Here is a 16,080-nt window from a genome sequence, read left to right as displayed (position 1 = left end):
TTCCCTCTAGCCTTCACCCACTTTCTCCATCATAGAGAGAAGTTAAGCCAAACAATCGGGTGTGAGTCGAACGAACGAATTCTAGCAACGGGCAAATCGGTGGTAACCGTGCGCCTGTATTTAGAAACTAATAGCATGGTACCAGCCTCCTGAGTTGGTTCAATGCGGCGTAATCGCATCATTAGAAAATTAATCAACTGTGACCTGCTGTTCCATGTAATTCCTGTAAAGACCGCATTAGCTCCCTTTGCTTCGAATCAGAGTGCCTTAGTGATCAGTGTCTGATATATGTTGGAGAAGGTTCGATTCAAGAGCTACTTGCTGATCCAAGTTTCGCTTTGCCAATTTCTGTACGTTTTCCGTGTTTCGAGATGAAAGCGATAACGGAATCCCGATAACGATAACTCTGGCATTGGCGTTTCCACTGGCTTCAATTTCCTCTTCAACGGTTTCGACGATTTATGTAGCGGTAGGGTGATTTCTATCTCGTGGATTAAAACTCTTGATATATGGAAGAAGAACCTGCTCGGCGTCCATTCGCTATCGCCTCCATTACCTTCGCGGATGAAATGATTAAATTGGCGAACCGATCGGCGAAAAGTGGAAATCTCAATTGCATTCCGAATATCTTGGAGCGAAAGCGCTCGTAGAGGAAACCACGAATTTCATCCGCTTCAATTTCTCAATATTTCACATGGAACAGTATAATTATCATACAGCAGATGGATCGTTCGTGATGAACTATCTAAAGCGTGATCGCGAGTGAAAGAACGTGTATCTGTACTAGATCCTCTTAAATCTGCTGCGCATCTTCATCAGATAGATCGATCTGGACCCTTAAATTACTTATAACAGCTGGGAATTTCTGGATTTCCTACGGAACGTTAACATTTCTCAAAAACGACTTCATCAAGAACCTCAGTGGTCAGATAAGTAGGTGCACCTAATTTTAATAATTCCATCGAACCACTTTCTCTTCTGTTACTCTATAATTTCGTCGGTTTAATGCGTGAAGAGATAAGCCGAAGGACTTAATCTAATGCAGCCGAGAATTTTGTGTAATCAATTCACATCAGTAACCAATAAAGATCGTCGCAAGTGATCGCGTGCAATAATTGTCTCGCTTTCACAAAACAAGAGCAACATCCGCCGACGATTAATTAAATTTTAATACACATCGCGCGTGTATAATTTCGCCTTTAATGCATATATATTACTCCACCGCAACCGGGACTTCGTTAATTTTTATCCATTACTGTTCGGTCGACTGTAAATGTAACAGTGTCCTGTTCACTGGAAGGTGCTCATTAAACGCTGACGGATAAGAACACTCACGAGAAACGAAATCCTTAAGGGGGTATACTCTTTTGAACCCTCGGAAAATGTGTACATTTTGTGGATTTTTTTACAAGTCAACGGCTTGATGAAGATTTCCCGTTTTTTTACTATCTTTGCATAGTATTATGTACTACTTAAAAAAAAAGTTTCAGTTAAAAAACTATTGTTTTTCGGAAGTTATGCATACATATCCGAAAGTCGCTCGATTTTAGACGGCTAAACGGTGGGCCTAAAAACTCGCGCTGCGTTCAACCAATTCACTTCCAATTTTGCATGCAGGATCGTAATAAGATTCCACATCGTCCAACGAGGGTTTTTTTTATTACGATTCCCCGTTTATTATTTATAAAGAAAAAAGGTGGTCTTTTCTCTTAGAAAAAAGTAACTTTACCTTTGATCTCTCACCATTTCTTTATTTTTGCAAATTTTCAAAATCGGCCCCGTTGGGCGATAGCTATTGACATACTTTATAAGAAGATTTTATTGTTTTTGATTTCAGACACGACATACAGCTGTTTTCAAGCCCACCGTTTAGCCGTCTAAAATCGAGAGACTTTCGGATATGTATGCATAACTTCCGAAAAACAATAGTTTTTTAACCGAACCTTTTTTTTAAGTAGTTCATAATACTATGTAAAGATAGTAAAAAAACGGGAAATCTTCATCAAGCCGTTCACTTGTAAAAAACAACGTTAATTTTAAACATGCAACACTAATTTTAAACTTATCAGAATTTCCTCTTCCATCATTTGTCCACCCCACTTTCGAATTTAAAGTGAAGAAGCAATTTTCACAGTCACTTTGTACGCAATGCACTCGGTCCCACCCGTAATTAATACCTTCGCTGCATCTAACAGAAACGTCGATGCAGATGGGATCGTTCCGAGTCGCGTGCCTATCGATTTCAGCAACAAGCATCTCGCTGCAAGATTACACACGTCGGTGAAAATGACTGGCGTCAGGGCATCCCATTTACAAGGCGAATCGGAACTCTGGTAGGCGATTAATTAAAGGTTCCTCGGGATACAGGTATCAGGAGATGGTATATGCTCGTGCGCGGCTCGTTGCATGACAATAGGTAGTCCTTGGAAGCATCGCGTGCAACTGTGTTGCGGTTTGCAACGCTGCTACACGTTCATTACCTTAAAAAACAGCGTTTGCTGCTAATTGAATAACGACCACACAAACTGCAATTTGTTTCGATTTCCTTGATGTTATAAATGTGGTGTATAATTGCGGTCCAATTGAGATACGATATTCGTGGCGTTTTATGCTAATTCAGGATAACGTCCGGAACATTTACTGGTGTTATATTAATTAGAGTTGAACAGGATCATAAAGTTGTTAGGACCGTTAGGAGATTTCCATATATTTAGACACTCTTTCTTAATTTCCACATTTAACGCGCGGAATACTTTTACAATTCTTCTACTACTTAGACATATCTCGATCGCGAAATATTAACAAAGACCGCGTTCTCTAGTAATCAGTGTCACTCGTTGTCTACGAACCACGTTCCGCAATGTTATATTTTACCGTAGAGCCTATCAGTACCAACTGGTCGAGCTTAGACAGTGAAAGGCGAATTTCTTTCGGTCGAAATATCACGGAATCGCATGTACGTTATCAGACTTTATCCGATAAACGGGCTCACCGATAGGAACGCCTGTAAACCGCGGAGTTAATGCCACTTTCGTTTGCATCGTGACAACTGGTAGTTTTCGGGGCGAAAGATCGTGAAGTAGTCATTAGATTAACCTTTAGAGGGCCGGGATTTTTTCATTGAAACTGTAAATTTTATTTACTTAACCCGTCGTTGACACACCTCTTTTTTCGTTCAGCTTTGACATACCTGGGTGGCTCACACCCAGAACAAATTTTGAACGACTGCCATTCTTATCTGAAGAATCTAATCGTTATGAAAAAAATCATGGGTCAATTTCAAAGTGTAGAATGTATTCTAATAGTTTTTTTTTATTGAAATTTCATCACAGTTTTTGTAAAAAAAAATCTAGATTACCATATGTCGAGAAAACACGAAGAAAATCTCCAAAAAATTGTAACTTTTACAAATTTCAATATTAGGAGCTGAAAATCTACAGAGTTGTTGTTCAGATATAATATTTTCAGAGAAAAAATAGTTTGTAAGTTGGCTTTGGAAAAAAGGTATTTATTTTGCAAATAGAAGATACAGAGCGTCAAAATCAGCTTATGGGTGGCGCACACCCAGAGTGTCAACGAAGGGTTAAAATTTATGCATATATACCACCAAAATGGCCGGCAAAGTATGCAAATTCTTAGGTGACTTAGCCCGACCCTCTAAAGGTTAAGGGAAGTTGAGGCTAGTCGGCTCAGCTAATATAAAAAAGCTATTAAAGCTAATACTGATATTATTTATTTTATCAGAATAAACCTAATGTACAGAATTGTATGCCAATTCAGAAAAACTGTCCAAAAAACAAAATTGGTCCTAATCCAATTTGTGTACAGTGTGTTTCAAGTATTACTGCATATTTAGTTAATGATGATAAATTTTAAAGTGCCTTGACGACTTTAACCACCACCAGTTTCTGCCTGACTCTTCCCAGTGCCACTGTTTTTTAATCTTCGTTTCCACTAAAATAATGATCAGTGCGAATCAATTACAAGCGTTTCCTCCCTCATCGTTGCTCCCCTTTCGTGCAGCCAACGAGAGAATCGCCCAATATAACGCAACCTGTTTGCCCGTCGAGCATTCCCATCGCGGCGATGTGAAACGCTTAAATTCAATTTGCTTGGTCCGGAGCGAAGTTTATTCCGTCCACGAAAGGATTAACGCGGGCCGTTTGAAAATTCAAGGATTATAGAAAACCGGATACGGTTTTACGAGACAAACCTGATTTACGACGGTCCAACGTGTACATTCGTGCACTTCGGATCGCGCGTGCAGTTTCGAAACACCTTTCGTTCGCCATGATAATTCCCTCGGTGGCCAGTGACTGGCCGAGGTATCGCGGGATATAGAGCAAACTTTATTGGGTCTAGACCAGGCATTTTCACTCGTTGCTGCTGATTGCCTGGCAGGCATCGTGGGAGTTAGCTGGATAATGACATCTCCGGGCTGCTCAGTTATTCCCGTTTTGGTATGACTTCTGTCGGCCACGAATCCGTTCACCGCGCGATTGCTGCTTTCGATCTCCGGACAGGAAATTCCAAATCGAAGACTCGAACCCCAGGACACCAGGAAGGAAGCGATCTCGATCGAGAGCGGACAACTACTGTGCCGTTTCTACATGAAAGGATCGTATTAAACGGGGAGCAGGTTTTTAAGATTCCGCGCTCTAGTTACACAACCGCATTGGCTGCAAAATTCATATTCATAGGCACAGATATTTAATGCGATTTGGCGCGCCCTTGATTTGGAAATTTGGCTGGTGTATCCAGTGCATAGAACATTAGCTCTGTGATAAAATCACTCGACGACGAATCGAGCGAATCGAGGATCGAGAACAGGCTGCGGAGCCAGTAAGTCTGTGCCAGGGACGCGCTTCTCTCGCGAGTTAATATCTTCATTTTTTTCAGTTAACATCGACGCACGCAATATTAATATACTGGTGTCCAGTGATCGAAAAATAATGTTTGAAACGTTTCGTTTGCTTGGCTTTGTGATCGAAAATGCTATCAGAATTATGTTAGCGTGGGCAGCGGACGAACGAATTTGAGGAATGAAGTATAGAATGTCGCGAGTGCGAACAGGAATCTATTAAATTAGCATACGTATGGGCAATTTTCGTAGGAGCGAGCGGAAAATTGAACTTGCACTTACAAACACGTTCGGAACGAACGGCTGCCGAGAATGTCGATGTTCGTTAATCTATGGTCGCACCCAGAAACTGTTTCCTTAATTATTATTTACCGCGGAGCTCGTTGTTAATCGCGTTCGCATTAGCTCCTCGCGATCGACTAAAACAGTAACATGTCTGGCGAGTCTGTCGAAACGTCGCGGTTGCGAAAATTCTGTCGAATTATTTTGTAATAAGAACTGATTTTTCATAGAAAAATGTGAATTTATTACGTGGTTACATTTGTTAATGATTGAAATGTCGATGCAGGTAAGCAACGCCCTGTATCGACAGTCAGAGAAGCTTGGTAGTCATATAATTGTTGCACTTCGTGGAATTTTTTCATTCTGTTTAGCCACTTGTTGGTATTTCTGCCTTACTGCCCCGTAGGTACCTTTCACTGTACGCGCGAGTGCGAACTCGGTTGCAGCGGTTCAGGCGGCGAATCGATACGGCCAGCAGTACCACGGCCGTGGGGTCTGCACGGGCGTTATTGATTTTCATTTACGGCGGTGATTACAGGGTCACAGGCGACGGAATATTTTCTCTAACGACAGTGCCGACTGTTTTACACGCGACTCGTTTCAGTCGAAGGAAAAAATCTCTTTTATGTTTGGGACCTTTATTGAACCACATTTCCATCTCCGGGAGCACAGTTTTCACGACGAGGTGTCAGCGACACTCTGTTCAGCGCCTGTTAACGTTCCAACACTCGCCATCTGACTACGAAGCCCGCGATAGCAACACCAGGAATGCCGACCGATTGAGCTTCCAATCCTTCGTCCTTAGAAAAAAGTGTAAGGAGTGTTCGCGTGAATCGCAGTCCATCCCAATCGTTCACCTTCCGATCTAGTCATCACCACCAGTCATGACTTCCATGAACTCTGAAATCGACAGTTCGGAAGTGAGGAATAACAGGAAATACCCTGCAGATATGTAATTACAGTTACTCCGAAGAATGGCCAACACTTCGGTGACATTTACCTCGCGGCAGGATGGCGGGTTATTTGGAATAGGTAATTGATGTCGATTAGAAATAGAAAGGTTCATGTTTCGCCTCTAGGGACGCCGCAGGGTGTCGGAAGCTTGTAGCGATCAGCAGACGTTAGTCTCAAGCGACAGGCGTTAATTAATTAACGAGACTGATAGATTCTTGGCAAGCCGCGTTAACTGTTCCGTGTAATTTTCAAACGCGCGGCACGACTACCGACGATTCCGCGTTAGTTGTTCTTGGCATGCTGGTGCTGAGGCCGCGTTGGTAATTAGATTGATTGACGGGTTATGAAAATGGTAGGTTGTAAAGCGGGCCGGAGCTTACCGTCGAAATCTAGGGTTCCCGAGCCGTCGGCGTCAATTTCCTCGATCATCATGTCGAGCTCCTGCGGCGTCAGTTTGTCGTCCAGCTCGTGAAGAATGTCACGGAACACGTCGGTAGTGATGTAGCCGTTTCCTTCTTTGTCATACAATCGGAATGCCTCGCGCAACTCCTGTTGCATCGCTTCCGTGTCCTCCTCCACCAAGAATCTGGCGGCCAGCGTGCAGAACTCCTCGAATTCCAGTTGACCAGATCCTGGAGGAAGAAATGGAGAATTTCAAGCGAAGTTAGACGTGAAGCTAGCGAGGATCGTCTCGCTGCTAAGCCCCGTATTCGAAACGACTAGAAAATTAAGCGTAAAGCCATTGAGTTTTAAGCGAAGTCCATTCGACACTCTCTTACCATCTTCGTCAACTTCCTGAATGATTTCCTTCAGAGTCTTTTCGCTGAGCTCGTAACCCAACATGGTCAAAATGGTACCCACCATGTCTGTGCCAATGCTGCCTTTCTTATCGTGGTCGAAGGCATCGAACGCCTTCTTCAGAACTGTAACGGGAGCACAAGTGTTAAAGACTCTTAAGTCGATGCAAGACAATCGGGTCTGGAGTAATTGTGGTGAATTACTTACGAGCAATTTGGTCCTTGTTTAGGTCATCCTGCAACCATTACATGTCAAATTATTATCATCCACCACACAACTTTCACTTGGTACATGAGTTTAAGAGAAGTTTCATCAATTAACTTTGATATCGGTATCGACTCCGGAATTTAGATTATGCTATTGAATTTGAAGGATGGAACATAATTTGAAATAAAAATCGAATCACAGAACATTCTCCGAGTATATAAAGCCCAGTAATCAATGAAACTCCTTTGGATGTTCACGCTGGAGAATTATTCACAGGAACCCACCATGGCGGAGTGAGGCTTAGGCGTTCACTCTAAGGTGCGATGTTAACACACGGCAGCGTCGACGTCTTATCCGGGTATGCACCAGATTCTGGCTGTGGACTTCTGTTTTATGTGGACATAAGGATGATCTTCTGGCACGTGATTGACCGGGTAATATCTACGTAGGAACTCTAGCGGTTTTCAAATTCATCGAGGACACTCCCCACCATGCTGCCGCGGAAGCGGAGCCACAAATTGTGCGAATTCCGCGGCAACGTGCTCGATTTTGAAATTCTTCACAGCTGGCTTCCTGGCCTCCTCTCTCTTGCATCGGGTTTACATTTTTCTGCAAACGGAAATGTTGCGCGCGCGCGAAGAGTTTATCGAAGGAACGTCGGGGAATTGACTGCAAGCATTAAATGGCAGATTAATTAACGGGTAGTTCGAAGATTTATAGTTTTACTCCGACACTCTGGAGCGTGGAACATGAGCTATTGTATATTTTAATAATTTTTATTCGGTGAAATTCATATTTACCATTGCGTGGCAAACGAACCAGCGCCAACCAGTTGTAAATGATAATATAATAGGCATTCCGTGACAAACGGCAACTAGGAAACGAAACTATTTAATCTCGTACACAAATCATGTTTTAATTGTGCAAGTAAATACACTCATCAGGATAGCGCAACTTTCATTTTCTCTTTTTTCTTTTTTTTTTTTTAATCACGCGTAATAACTGCAGTATAATCGCCACAGTTTCGCCAGGCCATTAACTTTAATTTCGATTCTGCATTCGGAAGCGTAAACGGCGCGTAGGTTACGTCATTTGGCGGTTCTGCTCTGTAATCGCGTATAGAATTCATCGCCTCGAGAAATCCTTCGGTTTCTGTAAAAGCTCCGGTTTCGCAAGGGACAAGCTGATGAAGCTACCGCGAGGGATAATGTGATTCACAATCAATACGGCGGGGGAAAGTGACGCGACAATGGCCCAAGTTGGCTCACCGCCGGACATGACGACGGGACGCTTAAGACAATTCCGCGTAATAACCGCATGTGCTTGTATTCTTAGGCAGCTAATTATAAAGCTCATAAAGCCTAGCGGCAGCTATTATATTTAAGGCGATATTAGCGCCGATTATTCCGACATATTGCTCGTTGCCACATCTTGCAGCACGCTGTTATCTTTATGCTCAGCTGAGCTAGTGATCTCTAGGGCCTAGAGACAATGATGACGCGTGGATTGTGGCCTCAGAGTTATATTTATATGTTTAGCCGATTAGTCATGTGTTGATAAGATCCACCCGAGCCTCGTGCCATCTCGAGGATGCAATCGAGGACGACCTGTTTAGTGTTTCGTTAGATAAAGTCCTCTGATGTCTCTGAGTACAGTGGCTGCAAAATAATTGCTCATGGTATTAGTGTAACCACTTAGAACAGGAGTTAATAATATGTACAGACAGCTTTCAACAGAATTTCTTTAATTCACATGGTATTTTACATGATATTAACAAACTGTGTGATCGATGCTTTGCATTGACCGTAAATGCCGTGGCCACAAAATAACGGGACCACAAACGACGATCAAAGGTAAAATAATGTGCACAAGCTTATTTTCCCATTTTTTTAGGGTACTTTTATTACTTATCCTTATCATACGCAGTTACTTTGAGCCGATTATAGTTATAATTTCCTTTCTATAGAATAGAATCACTTATCAACAATATCGCTGTTATAATTGCACGCGACGCGGGTAAAGTGCAGAAGTTAGCAGGTTGACAGGTCGGATCCTTAAATACAAGGTATTCTCTGTGACCGTAGATCTCCGTCCTCTGTTCGGCAACGTAGAACAGGGGGGAAGAAAGGTGCGGCAGCGTAGAAACGTCGATTGATATCGGGATCGATATAAACCTGTTCCCAGCAACGATAACTCTGTGTGCCCCGTGTGTCGGTTAATTCCGGCATAGATAGAAATACATTTTAGCCGATTGTGAGCCGGACACGGGCGGAAATATTCTCCCAGCTATACACCACGTTGCTCGTACGCCTTCCTAGCAGACATCACCTACGAACCTTTAACTTCATACTTTGCCAACGCCACATACAACTCCAATAAATCGCAGCTTCCACGTGTAGAGCGGGCGGCCCCGGTTGCCCGTGGATGTGGCCGACACGAGGGACGACCGCTTCGTGCCAAGGTGATAATTTAGCCTGTCATGACCTCCATGAATTCTGCAACGCGAAACGTGGGTATCTGTAGCTCGCGACGCGCCTTCGTAATAGAAACGACTGGCCGCCGATCGATCCACGCTGATAACGCGTACCTTCGAAATCTAGCGTGCCAGATCCGTCAGTGTCCACCTCCTCGATGATCATGTCGAGCTCCTCGGGGGACAGTGCATCGTCCAACTCGTGAAGAATGTCCCTGAACACGTCGGTGGTGATGTAACCGTTCCCTTCCTTGTCGTACAACCGAAACGCTTCTCGTAATTCCTGCTGCATGGCCTCTGTGTCCGTGTCCTCCTCCATGAATCGGGAGGCCAGGCTGCAGAACTCCTGCAAGTTCAGCTCCCCGGATCCTGGGATGTGCAAAGTTCCACGGGTTAAAAAAAACATCTCGCTTGCTTTCCTATGTCTACCAGTACTTCGCGAAGCAGCTCAACGCACCGAACGGGTCAGCCTCGGCGATGACACTGTTCAATTGCTCTGACGGGATTTTCATCCCCATCATCCCTAAAATCGTGCCCACCATGTCGGTGTTGATGACTCCCCTCTTGTCGGGATCGAACGCGTCGAATCCCATCTTGAGCTCTGCAATTGACGAGTCATTAAGGAACTGCGTGCCACTGAACCGGAATCGAAGGATGTTAATCTATCTTTCGCGCGATGTAACGTGACGTTCATTCTGTGTTTATTGCTGCAGGAAGTGCCTGATGGAAGTGAATGGCTTGCTACGGAGAGAGTACTCACGCGCGACTTGATCTTTGCTGAGTTGGACTCCCTCCATGGGGTTGGACTCCTCCTGCGGGAGAAGATACAAATCATTTTACACTGACTTTATACGATATCTAAATGTATAGCTTTATTAGGTCACTTTCGGTGAGACGAGAACAAAATCGATCAACGCACGCGCCGAAGGAATACAATACTTTCATTCATTTCGTGTCGGAGAAAGCATTCAAATGCTGCCACGGTTTCACAGAATTTTAACGATTCGATATGACGTTTTGTTAATCACTCGCGAACCGTTAAATTAATTTCGATTTTACGTCGGACGTGTCCCGAAGTACGAATAAATTCCCTTCTCGCAGGTCGAGTATCGGAGAAACGATAATTACCATTGTGACTGGGTATAATTAACGAGAGTTTACGTTCCAATCGCAGTTATCACAGACGTAAATGATTCGCGGTTCCCTTCGGAGCTATCGCTTCTGTACAACTTACTGTACCGATGAAAATGTCACACTGAGGCTTAGTAAACTAATTAGTAGAGCTGCGTGGACGCAATCCTGCATTCTTATTAGCGTCGACAGGTAATCACCAATCATCTGCGAGCTCGAACACACTATAAAAAGATTCTTAATCGGGACCCTTTCATGGAGCACACTTTGCGAAACGGTCTCGACTAGTTGACGCAACTGTTGAATGGTCAATTGTTAAATCGACGATTGATTCCCACTATACGATCGCGTACACATTTAGATTAGCGTTCAATGTTCATAGAGTGAGCTACGAACCTGATCAAACTAACCCTTATTAAATTCTACTCCAAGGCAAGGAAAATGGTAAGTGTAGGTACATATCGGATCGTGAGAAACTCTGCTGCGAGTAGAAACTGTATGGAACTGGAAAAAACAAACGTTTGCATTTAAATATAAATGGAACAGGTAAGTTCGTAGGGTAGGAGACCAAGGGATTGGCGATAAACGCGGGGCAGTGATTTCCTCGCGTTTGTTGTTTGGTTCAAAGTTCGATAGACCGTTTTCCTGCAAAGTAGGAAAGGGGAGCGCGATACGTTGCTGTTACATCATTCGCCAATGTCAAGCTCACGCGAATACGGAACCGCAATTGGCAGCGGCCGTAGAAAGCCAAGTGACGCGAGTCAGCGTATAGTCGACCATTTCCACTGCACGCGTACCAGCGGTCAGGCATGAAAACGGTTATACCGATTCCAACCGGGAGCGAGCAGTGCAGCAGTTTCATATTGGCATTGCGTCCTTTTAGAGGATTGCAGTGGATTGCCAGAAGCTGCGCGCACTGTAAAAAAGCTCACCTGGCAGCCACCTCCGGGGGCTAGACGCGGCGATGCTGTGTGACCTCATTGGCCAATCGGATAGAGCTTCGACGCTAGGTACGAACTACTGACCTAATCGTCAGAAATAAACGGACCGCGGTGGAGGTGGCCGGTGATAATGACCAACGATTATTAAATCGAGACCCGTCGCTTCGACCAGGAGGATTTATTTCTGTTTAGTAACCTCCGCTGGTAACCATTTAATAGGATCTAGGCTTCGGCGTTAAACTTGATCGTTGAAACTGACATTGACACCGGTACCTCTGGGCTTCTGGCCAGCATCGGCACGATTTAGGCCGATGAGACCAGAATTATTTATTTTCCTATTGCAAAATGTATGGAGTCTCCGGCTAAAGCGTATATAGGCAATACTCCTCAAGATATCGAAGATACAACAAAGCTGTTCCATTCAGTCCATTTAGCGTAAATGACTTTGAAATCGGTATTCAATTAAAAAGGAATCATCTATGTATAATTATTCTTAACTGAATGAGCAATCGAGCGTCTTATACAATTTGCCAAGTGTAATATTTTACTACAGAAATGCTTCATCCTAATTCATTAAGTTTAACTGATAGATGCAAACGAAAGTATTAAATGTTGGAGGTCTCGTACACAGCGTGCTCTTCCTTCCAGTCCACCAGAAAGGACACTGACGGAATCGTATCAGAAGGGTGCGGCGGCAATGGCGGAGCTTCAGATTTTCGTTTCTCCAGCTCGAGCTCGTTGTTCAATCTATTCAGCCTCCAAGAGGCCAATTGCGTCTCCGTCGGTTCCACCTCCAAGACGTAACTGTTCCAATCGCTTTGCGCACTCATTCTAGACACCCTTCTTCCTCGCGGGGCAGGCCAAGGAACAGGGGGCAAAGGGGTAATATATCCGTCTTCCTGCCGCTTATTCATCGCGGCCACGTTCCCACATCCTCGCTTCCCTTCCTCCACGTTAACCCCCTTCGGCAGAACGATCGCGTCCACGTTCCGTTTCACCAGCATGACGCGCTTGCTGCCACGCAACAACGAAGGATGCCTCCTTATCAGCACGAAGGTGGAAAAGGCACTTATGAGGAACAGCAGGACCATCGACGCCACCAATAACGAGCAAACGACGGTCTTGTCCGCGTTAGTCAGCCAAGTTCTGGACTGGTAAGCGAGAATGGTCGTCACGGCCAAACAATTGAAGGGAGACACGCTGCCCGCTTTATCGCTGAGCAAACAGATCGTGTAGGTGGCCCCCGAATCGATATTCCGCACCAGATAAGAGTGCTTGACGTTTTTTGCACAGCTGGGCGAGCCGTCGACGTCATTGTTGTTGAACCAGAGCAACGTCACCCCCTCGTCCAAGTCAGGAAGATTGACCAGTACGCTCTCCTCCATGATCTCCGCGACGAAGAAATCAGGGAAACGCGCTGGGATCTCTAAATCAGTGGACGACAGCTTGTAGGATCGTTTAGTGTGAAGTAAAATATTTGACGTGGCGCACGTTAATAAAAGATCCTTCTCGGTGGTCCCCGGCTTTTGAGCTGTGGCCGTGTTCAAATCTTGTTCCGTAGACACGTCGGTAGTTATATCAACAGCACTCGACGTTGTTACGTTCGACGGGCAAAACTCTGCCCTCGCGAACGATTCCCCAGCATTTGTCCCTGGGCTGCTGCAAACTGGGACAGCGAACACTGTATTTGGCTGAGCCTGAATGAGATCCTGCAGCCACTTGAGGCTACACTCGCAATGCCAGGGGTTGTTCTGTATCGCCATGCGGAAAGGTCGATTGGAACGCAGTATAGAGTCGAGGAGGCCCACTGGCAACGAATGGATGTTGTTATCGTTTATTATTAACTGCAAAATGGAAGGAGCCATTGGTTCCAGCGCGCCTGGCGACACAGTGTTGACCTTCGAGTACTCGAGGTAGAGGGATTTCACTGTTGGTACACCTTCGAATAATTCACGAGTAATCAGAGGTATGGAGTTCCCTCGTAGCGTCAGTATCTGGACGTTCAGAGTTCTGCTCCCGCCTGTTATGTTTCGAAGGACGTTTATATCATTGATTACACCAGACAGCTCCAAACTGGTAAGGGATCTGGCCACGTTGTCCAGTAAATTATATTCAGCCTCGTTGATCATGTTTTCTCTAACGGCCAGTTCTTCTAAGGAGCCGAGGCGACGGAACACCGCTCTGCGCAGAGAGGTGACGTCGTTGTTCAACAGGATGATCTTCTTCGTTGTCTCGTAAATGGGCAGAGAAAAGGCTTCGTCCTCTATTTCTCTCAGGTAACACTTGTCGAACGTTAACTCCTCGATCGACACGTTGGTCCTCAGCCAATTCGTTCGAAGTGCGTTCCCCGGAAATTTGCAATCGTTGAACGACACCTTGATGGATTCCGTGTTCTTGCAGTCAACCTACACAAAATTTTTGCGCAACATAACATCGCATGGTACAAGTGGTATTTTTACTCGCCTCAGTACCTTGAAATCGGTTTCGATGAAGCTTGACGCAACCGCTCCAGGATCGGAGCCCCCCGGGATAGACGAGCAGCTTATGGTCGCGCAATCCTTCATCTTACAGTAGCTTGCACTGACACTCTGCTCGATCGAAGCACCGAAGACCTGTGCGACTTCCGATCGCGTGACGTACGTATCCCTCTTTGAAGATACGTCTATGTTCGTCGAGTAGTTCTCCATGTTCTCGTCGATCACTGCGTCCACTGGTTCGTGGCGTTTCCAGAATAAGAATCCCATTACACTGACTACTATCACTGCTGCTAGAAGCTTCTGCCATGCAGCAAAACTGCATTCGTTAATTCATTAAATATAGCTGATTGTGTTTATATTGAATCGGGGTTTCAGGCGTCAAACGATTCTTTAAGAATAATTAGTATCGGAATCCAAAGAACTTGGAAATCAATGAGTTTAGTATAACAATAAGTTGATAGCCTCTTGACACTATTCGTGCTTAGAAGTTCACATATCGAAGAATCACATTGCTAAGGGAAAAGGAAGAAGATTTTTTTTTAATTACCTTAGTAGTTCCTGGGACGTAGGGTTCAAGCTTTTAGATATCTTGAATTTTCCAGTAAACAGGTACATGGTTTCGCCAGGGCTCCACGGAGAAACGATAGTTACGACCATCTGGCTAACCTGGTACCATAATCTAATTGCGCTACAACGCATGTCAATCGTATCTACGTTTCTCACTGATTAATTTTATCGCGACTACTGCTAAATGTGCTGTTAGGGAAAAAGGGGTAGACAAGGAACTAGACTCTCTCGATAAAACGTTATTTATTAATTTCAACAACTGTAACGAACGGAAGATCGTGGTTTACTTAGTTGTCATTAGCGTAATTGGTGAAATTATACGCCCATTTGTGCTCGATTTTGCCTAGCTCCCTTTAGACACGCTTTAAAAGCCAAAGCTACCTCGCACTCGTCCTCCATGTTTTCCACTGAAACGTCGAATAAGATTACTGCGCATACGATATTAAATATAGTTGCAACTGTTCAGAATGAGTTAATTTACCAAGGATTGCACACGTCTCAACATTTTTCTGCCATAAAGAGATCAGTTCCGCGTTATCGGGGTGCTTCACGTTGATACGATCCATTATCATTTGCAATTCCAAAGTGGAGCCTGTCATCTAAAGTAACAGTGAATGAGAAACGATTCATGAGCGCGTCTCTTAATTTTCAAATCTTATTTTCCGAGATCAGTCTGCGCATCGTACCATGCCGTTTTTCTGCCAAAGACATGCTATGAAGCAACCATACTTTCCGACATTTGCTTCATTGTCTTCCGATTTAGCATTATGTTCCAACGAATCCTGACGCTCCATTTCTGCAATCATGGGACTTCCATACATTCAGATACTGTAAACGTCGTGTTATTATTGTACGAGGACAGATTACTCACCGATTGAAAGCTGTATATGCTCAACGCACTCTGTCACATCTTCTATAGGGAGATGCATTACTCTTGCGTAGTGTGCAATGAGGTTTCTCGCCAGAATTTCCTGAATGGAATATTAAAACTCCTTACAATGACAAATGTTGTGAACTTTTGTGTGGGGGGAAAGGTTGGACAATTCCTTGAAATTGATTATCAGTTAGGATTTCTTCTAAAGATACTACCAATTAAGAGAATTACTATGGAAAAGGTTACATAAGGAATTATTTCTTTAAGCTCTGTATGATAAGAAAAGAACTCCGGTTGAGGCAAAGTGTCTTACCTGGCAGAAAAGAAAACAGGCAAGCAATATGAAATTCTTCATTTTCCTAAGTAGTAAAGAATACCTGAACGCACAGATTCCTTCGCTGAAGTAAAAATGAACGGTCACATATTTCTTTAGGCCATATTTATACCTTTTTTCTTTCTTTTAAATACCGCGTTATTTAAGTTTCACGTACGTGACGAGTGAAATTAGAACCAGC

General features: G+C 44.1%; 4 protein-coding genes across 6 annotated transcripts; all 4 read right to left on the bottom strand.

The window, feature by feature from the left end:
- Window positions 1-5,764: 5,764 nt before the first annotated feature.
- Tpnciiia (troponin C type IIIa) lies at window positions 5,765-7,519 on the bottom strand. The gene is made up of 5 exons (XM_076830843.1): window positions 7,387-7,519; window positions 7,103-7,130; window positions 6,877-7,020; window positions 6,478-6,729; window positions 5,765-6,043 (listed from the first exon to the last, which is right to left on the bottom strand). The coding sequence occupies exons 1-5, from the start codon at window positions 7,387-7,389 to the stop codon at window positions 6,009-6,011; spliced, it is 462 nt and encodes a 153-aa protein (XP_076686958.1). The 5' UTR covers window positions 7,390-7,519; the 3' UTR covers window positions 5,765-6,008.
- Window positions 7,520-8,829: 1,310 nt separating this feature from the next.
- Tpnciiib (troponin C type IIIb) lies at window positions 8,830-10,857 on the bottom strand. 2 transcript variants are annotated; one of them, XM_076830842.1, is made up of 5 exons: window positions 10,704-10,857; window positions 10,336-10,387; window positions 10,033-10,176; window positions 9,690-9,944; window positions 8,830-9,597 (listed from the first exon to the last, which is right to left on the bottom strand). In XM_076830842.1, exons 1-5 carry the CDS (start codon window positions 10,704-10,706, stop codon window positions 9,572-9,574), a joined length of 480 nt encoding a protein of 159 aa, XP_076686957.1. In that variant the 5' UTR covers window positions 10,707-10,857; the 3' UTR covers window positions 8,830-9,571. The 2 variants fall into 2 exon arrangements, with proteins under 2 accessions (XP_076686957.1, XP_076686956.1); XM_076830841.1 differs by having other exon boundaries at window positions 10,815-10,837.
- A 1,252-nt stretch (window positions 10,858-12,109) lies between these two features.
- Window positions 12,110-14,788, bottom strand: LOC143378820 (uncharacterized). Of its 2 annotated transcripts, XM_076830826.1 has the most exons (3): window positions 14,672-14,788; window positions 14,119-14,424; window positions 12,110-14,052 (listed from the first exon to the last, which is right to left on the bottom strand). In XM_076830826.1, exons 2-3 carry the CDS (start codon window positions 14,389-14,391, stop codon window positions 12,253-12,255), a joined length of 2,073 nt encoding a protein of 690 aa, XP_076686941.1. In that variant the 5' UTR covers window positions 14,392-14,424; window positions 14,672-14,788; the 3' UTR covers window positions 12,110-12,252. The 2 variants fall into 2 exon arrangements, with proteins under 2 accessions (XP_076686941.1, XP_076686940.1); XM_076830825.1 differs by lacking the exon at window positions 14,672-14,788 and having other exon boundaries at window positions 14,119-14,579.
- A 131-nt stretch (window positions 14,789-14,919) lies between these two features.
- Window positions 14,920-15,994, bottom strand: Obp12 (odorant binding protein 12). The gene is made up of 5 exons (XM_076830845.1): window positions 15,879-15,994; window positions 15,563-15,662; window positions 15,378-15,487; window positions 15,173-15,290; window positions 14,920-15,098 (listed from the first exon to the last, which is right to left on the bottom strand). Exons 1-5 carry the CDS (start codon window positions 15,918-15,920, stop codon window positions 15,007-15,009), a joined length of 462 nt encoding a protein of 153 aa, XP_076686960.1. The 5' UTR covers window positions 15,921-15,994; the 3' UTR covers window positions 14,920-15,006.
- Between the last annotated feature and the right edge of the window lie 86 nt (window positions 15,995-16,080).

Source organism: Andrena cerasifolii, chromosome 2, assembly GCF_050908995.1.
Source record: "Andrena cerasifolii isolate SP2316 chromosome 2, iyAndCera1_principal, whole genome shotgun sequence".
Lineage (NCBI taxonomy): Eukaryota > Metazoa > Arthropoda > Insecta > Hymenoptera > Andrenidae > Andrena > Andrena cerasifolii.
Note: the sequence above shows the minus strand (reverse complement) of the source record. Positions and strands in the feature narration are given on the sequence as shown.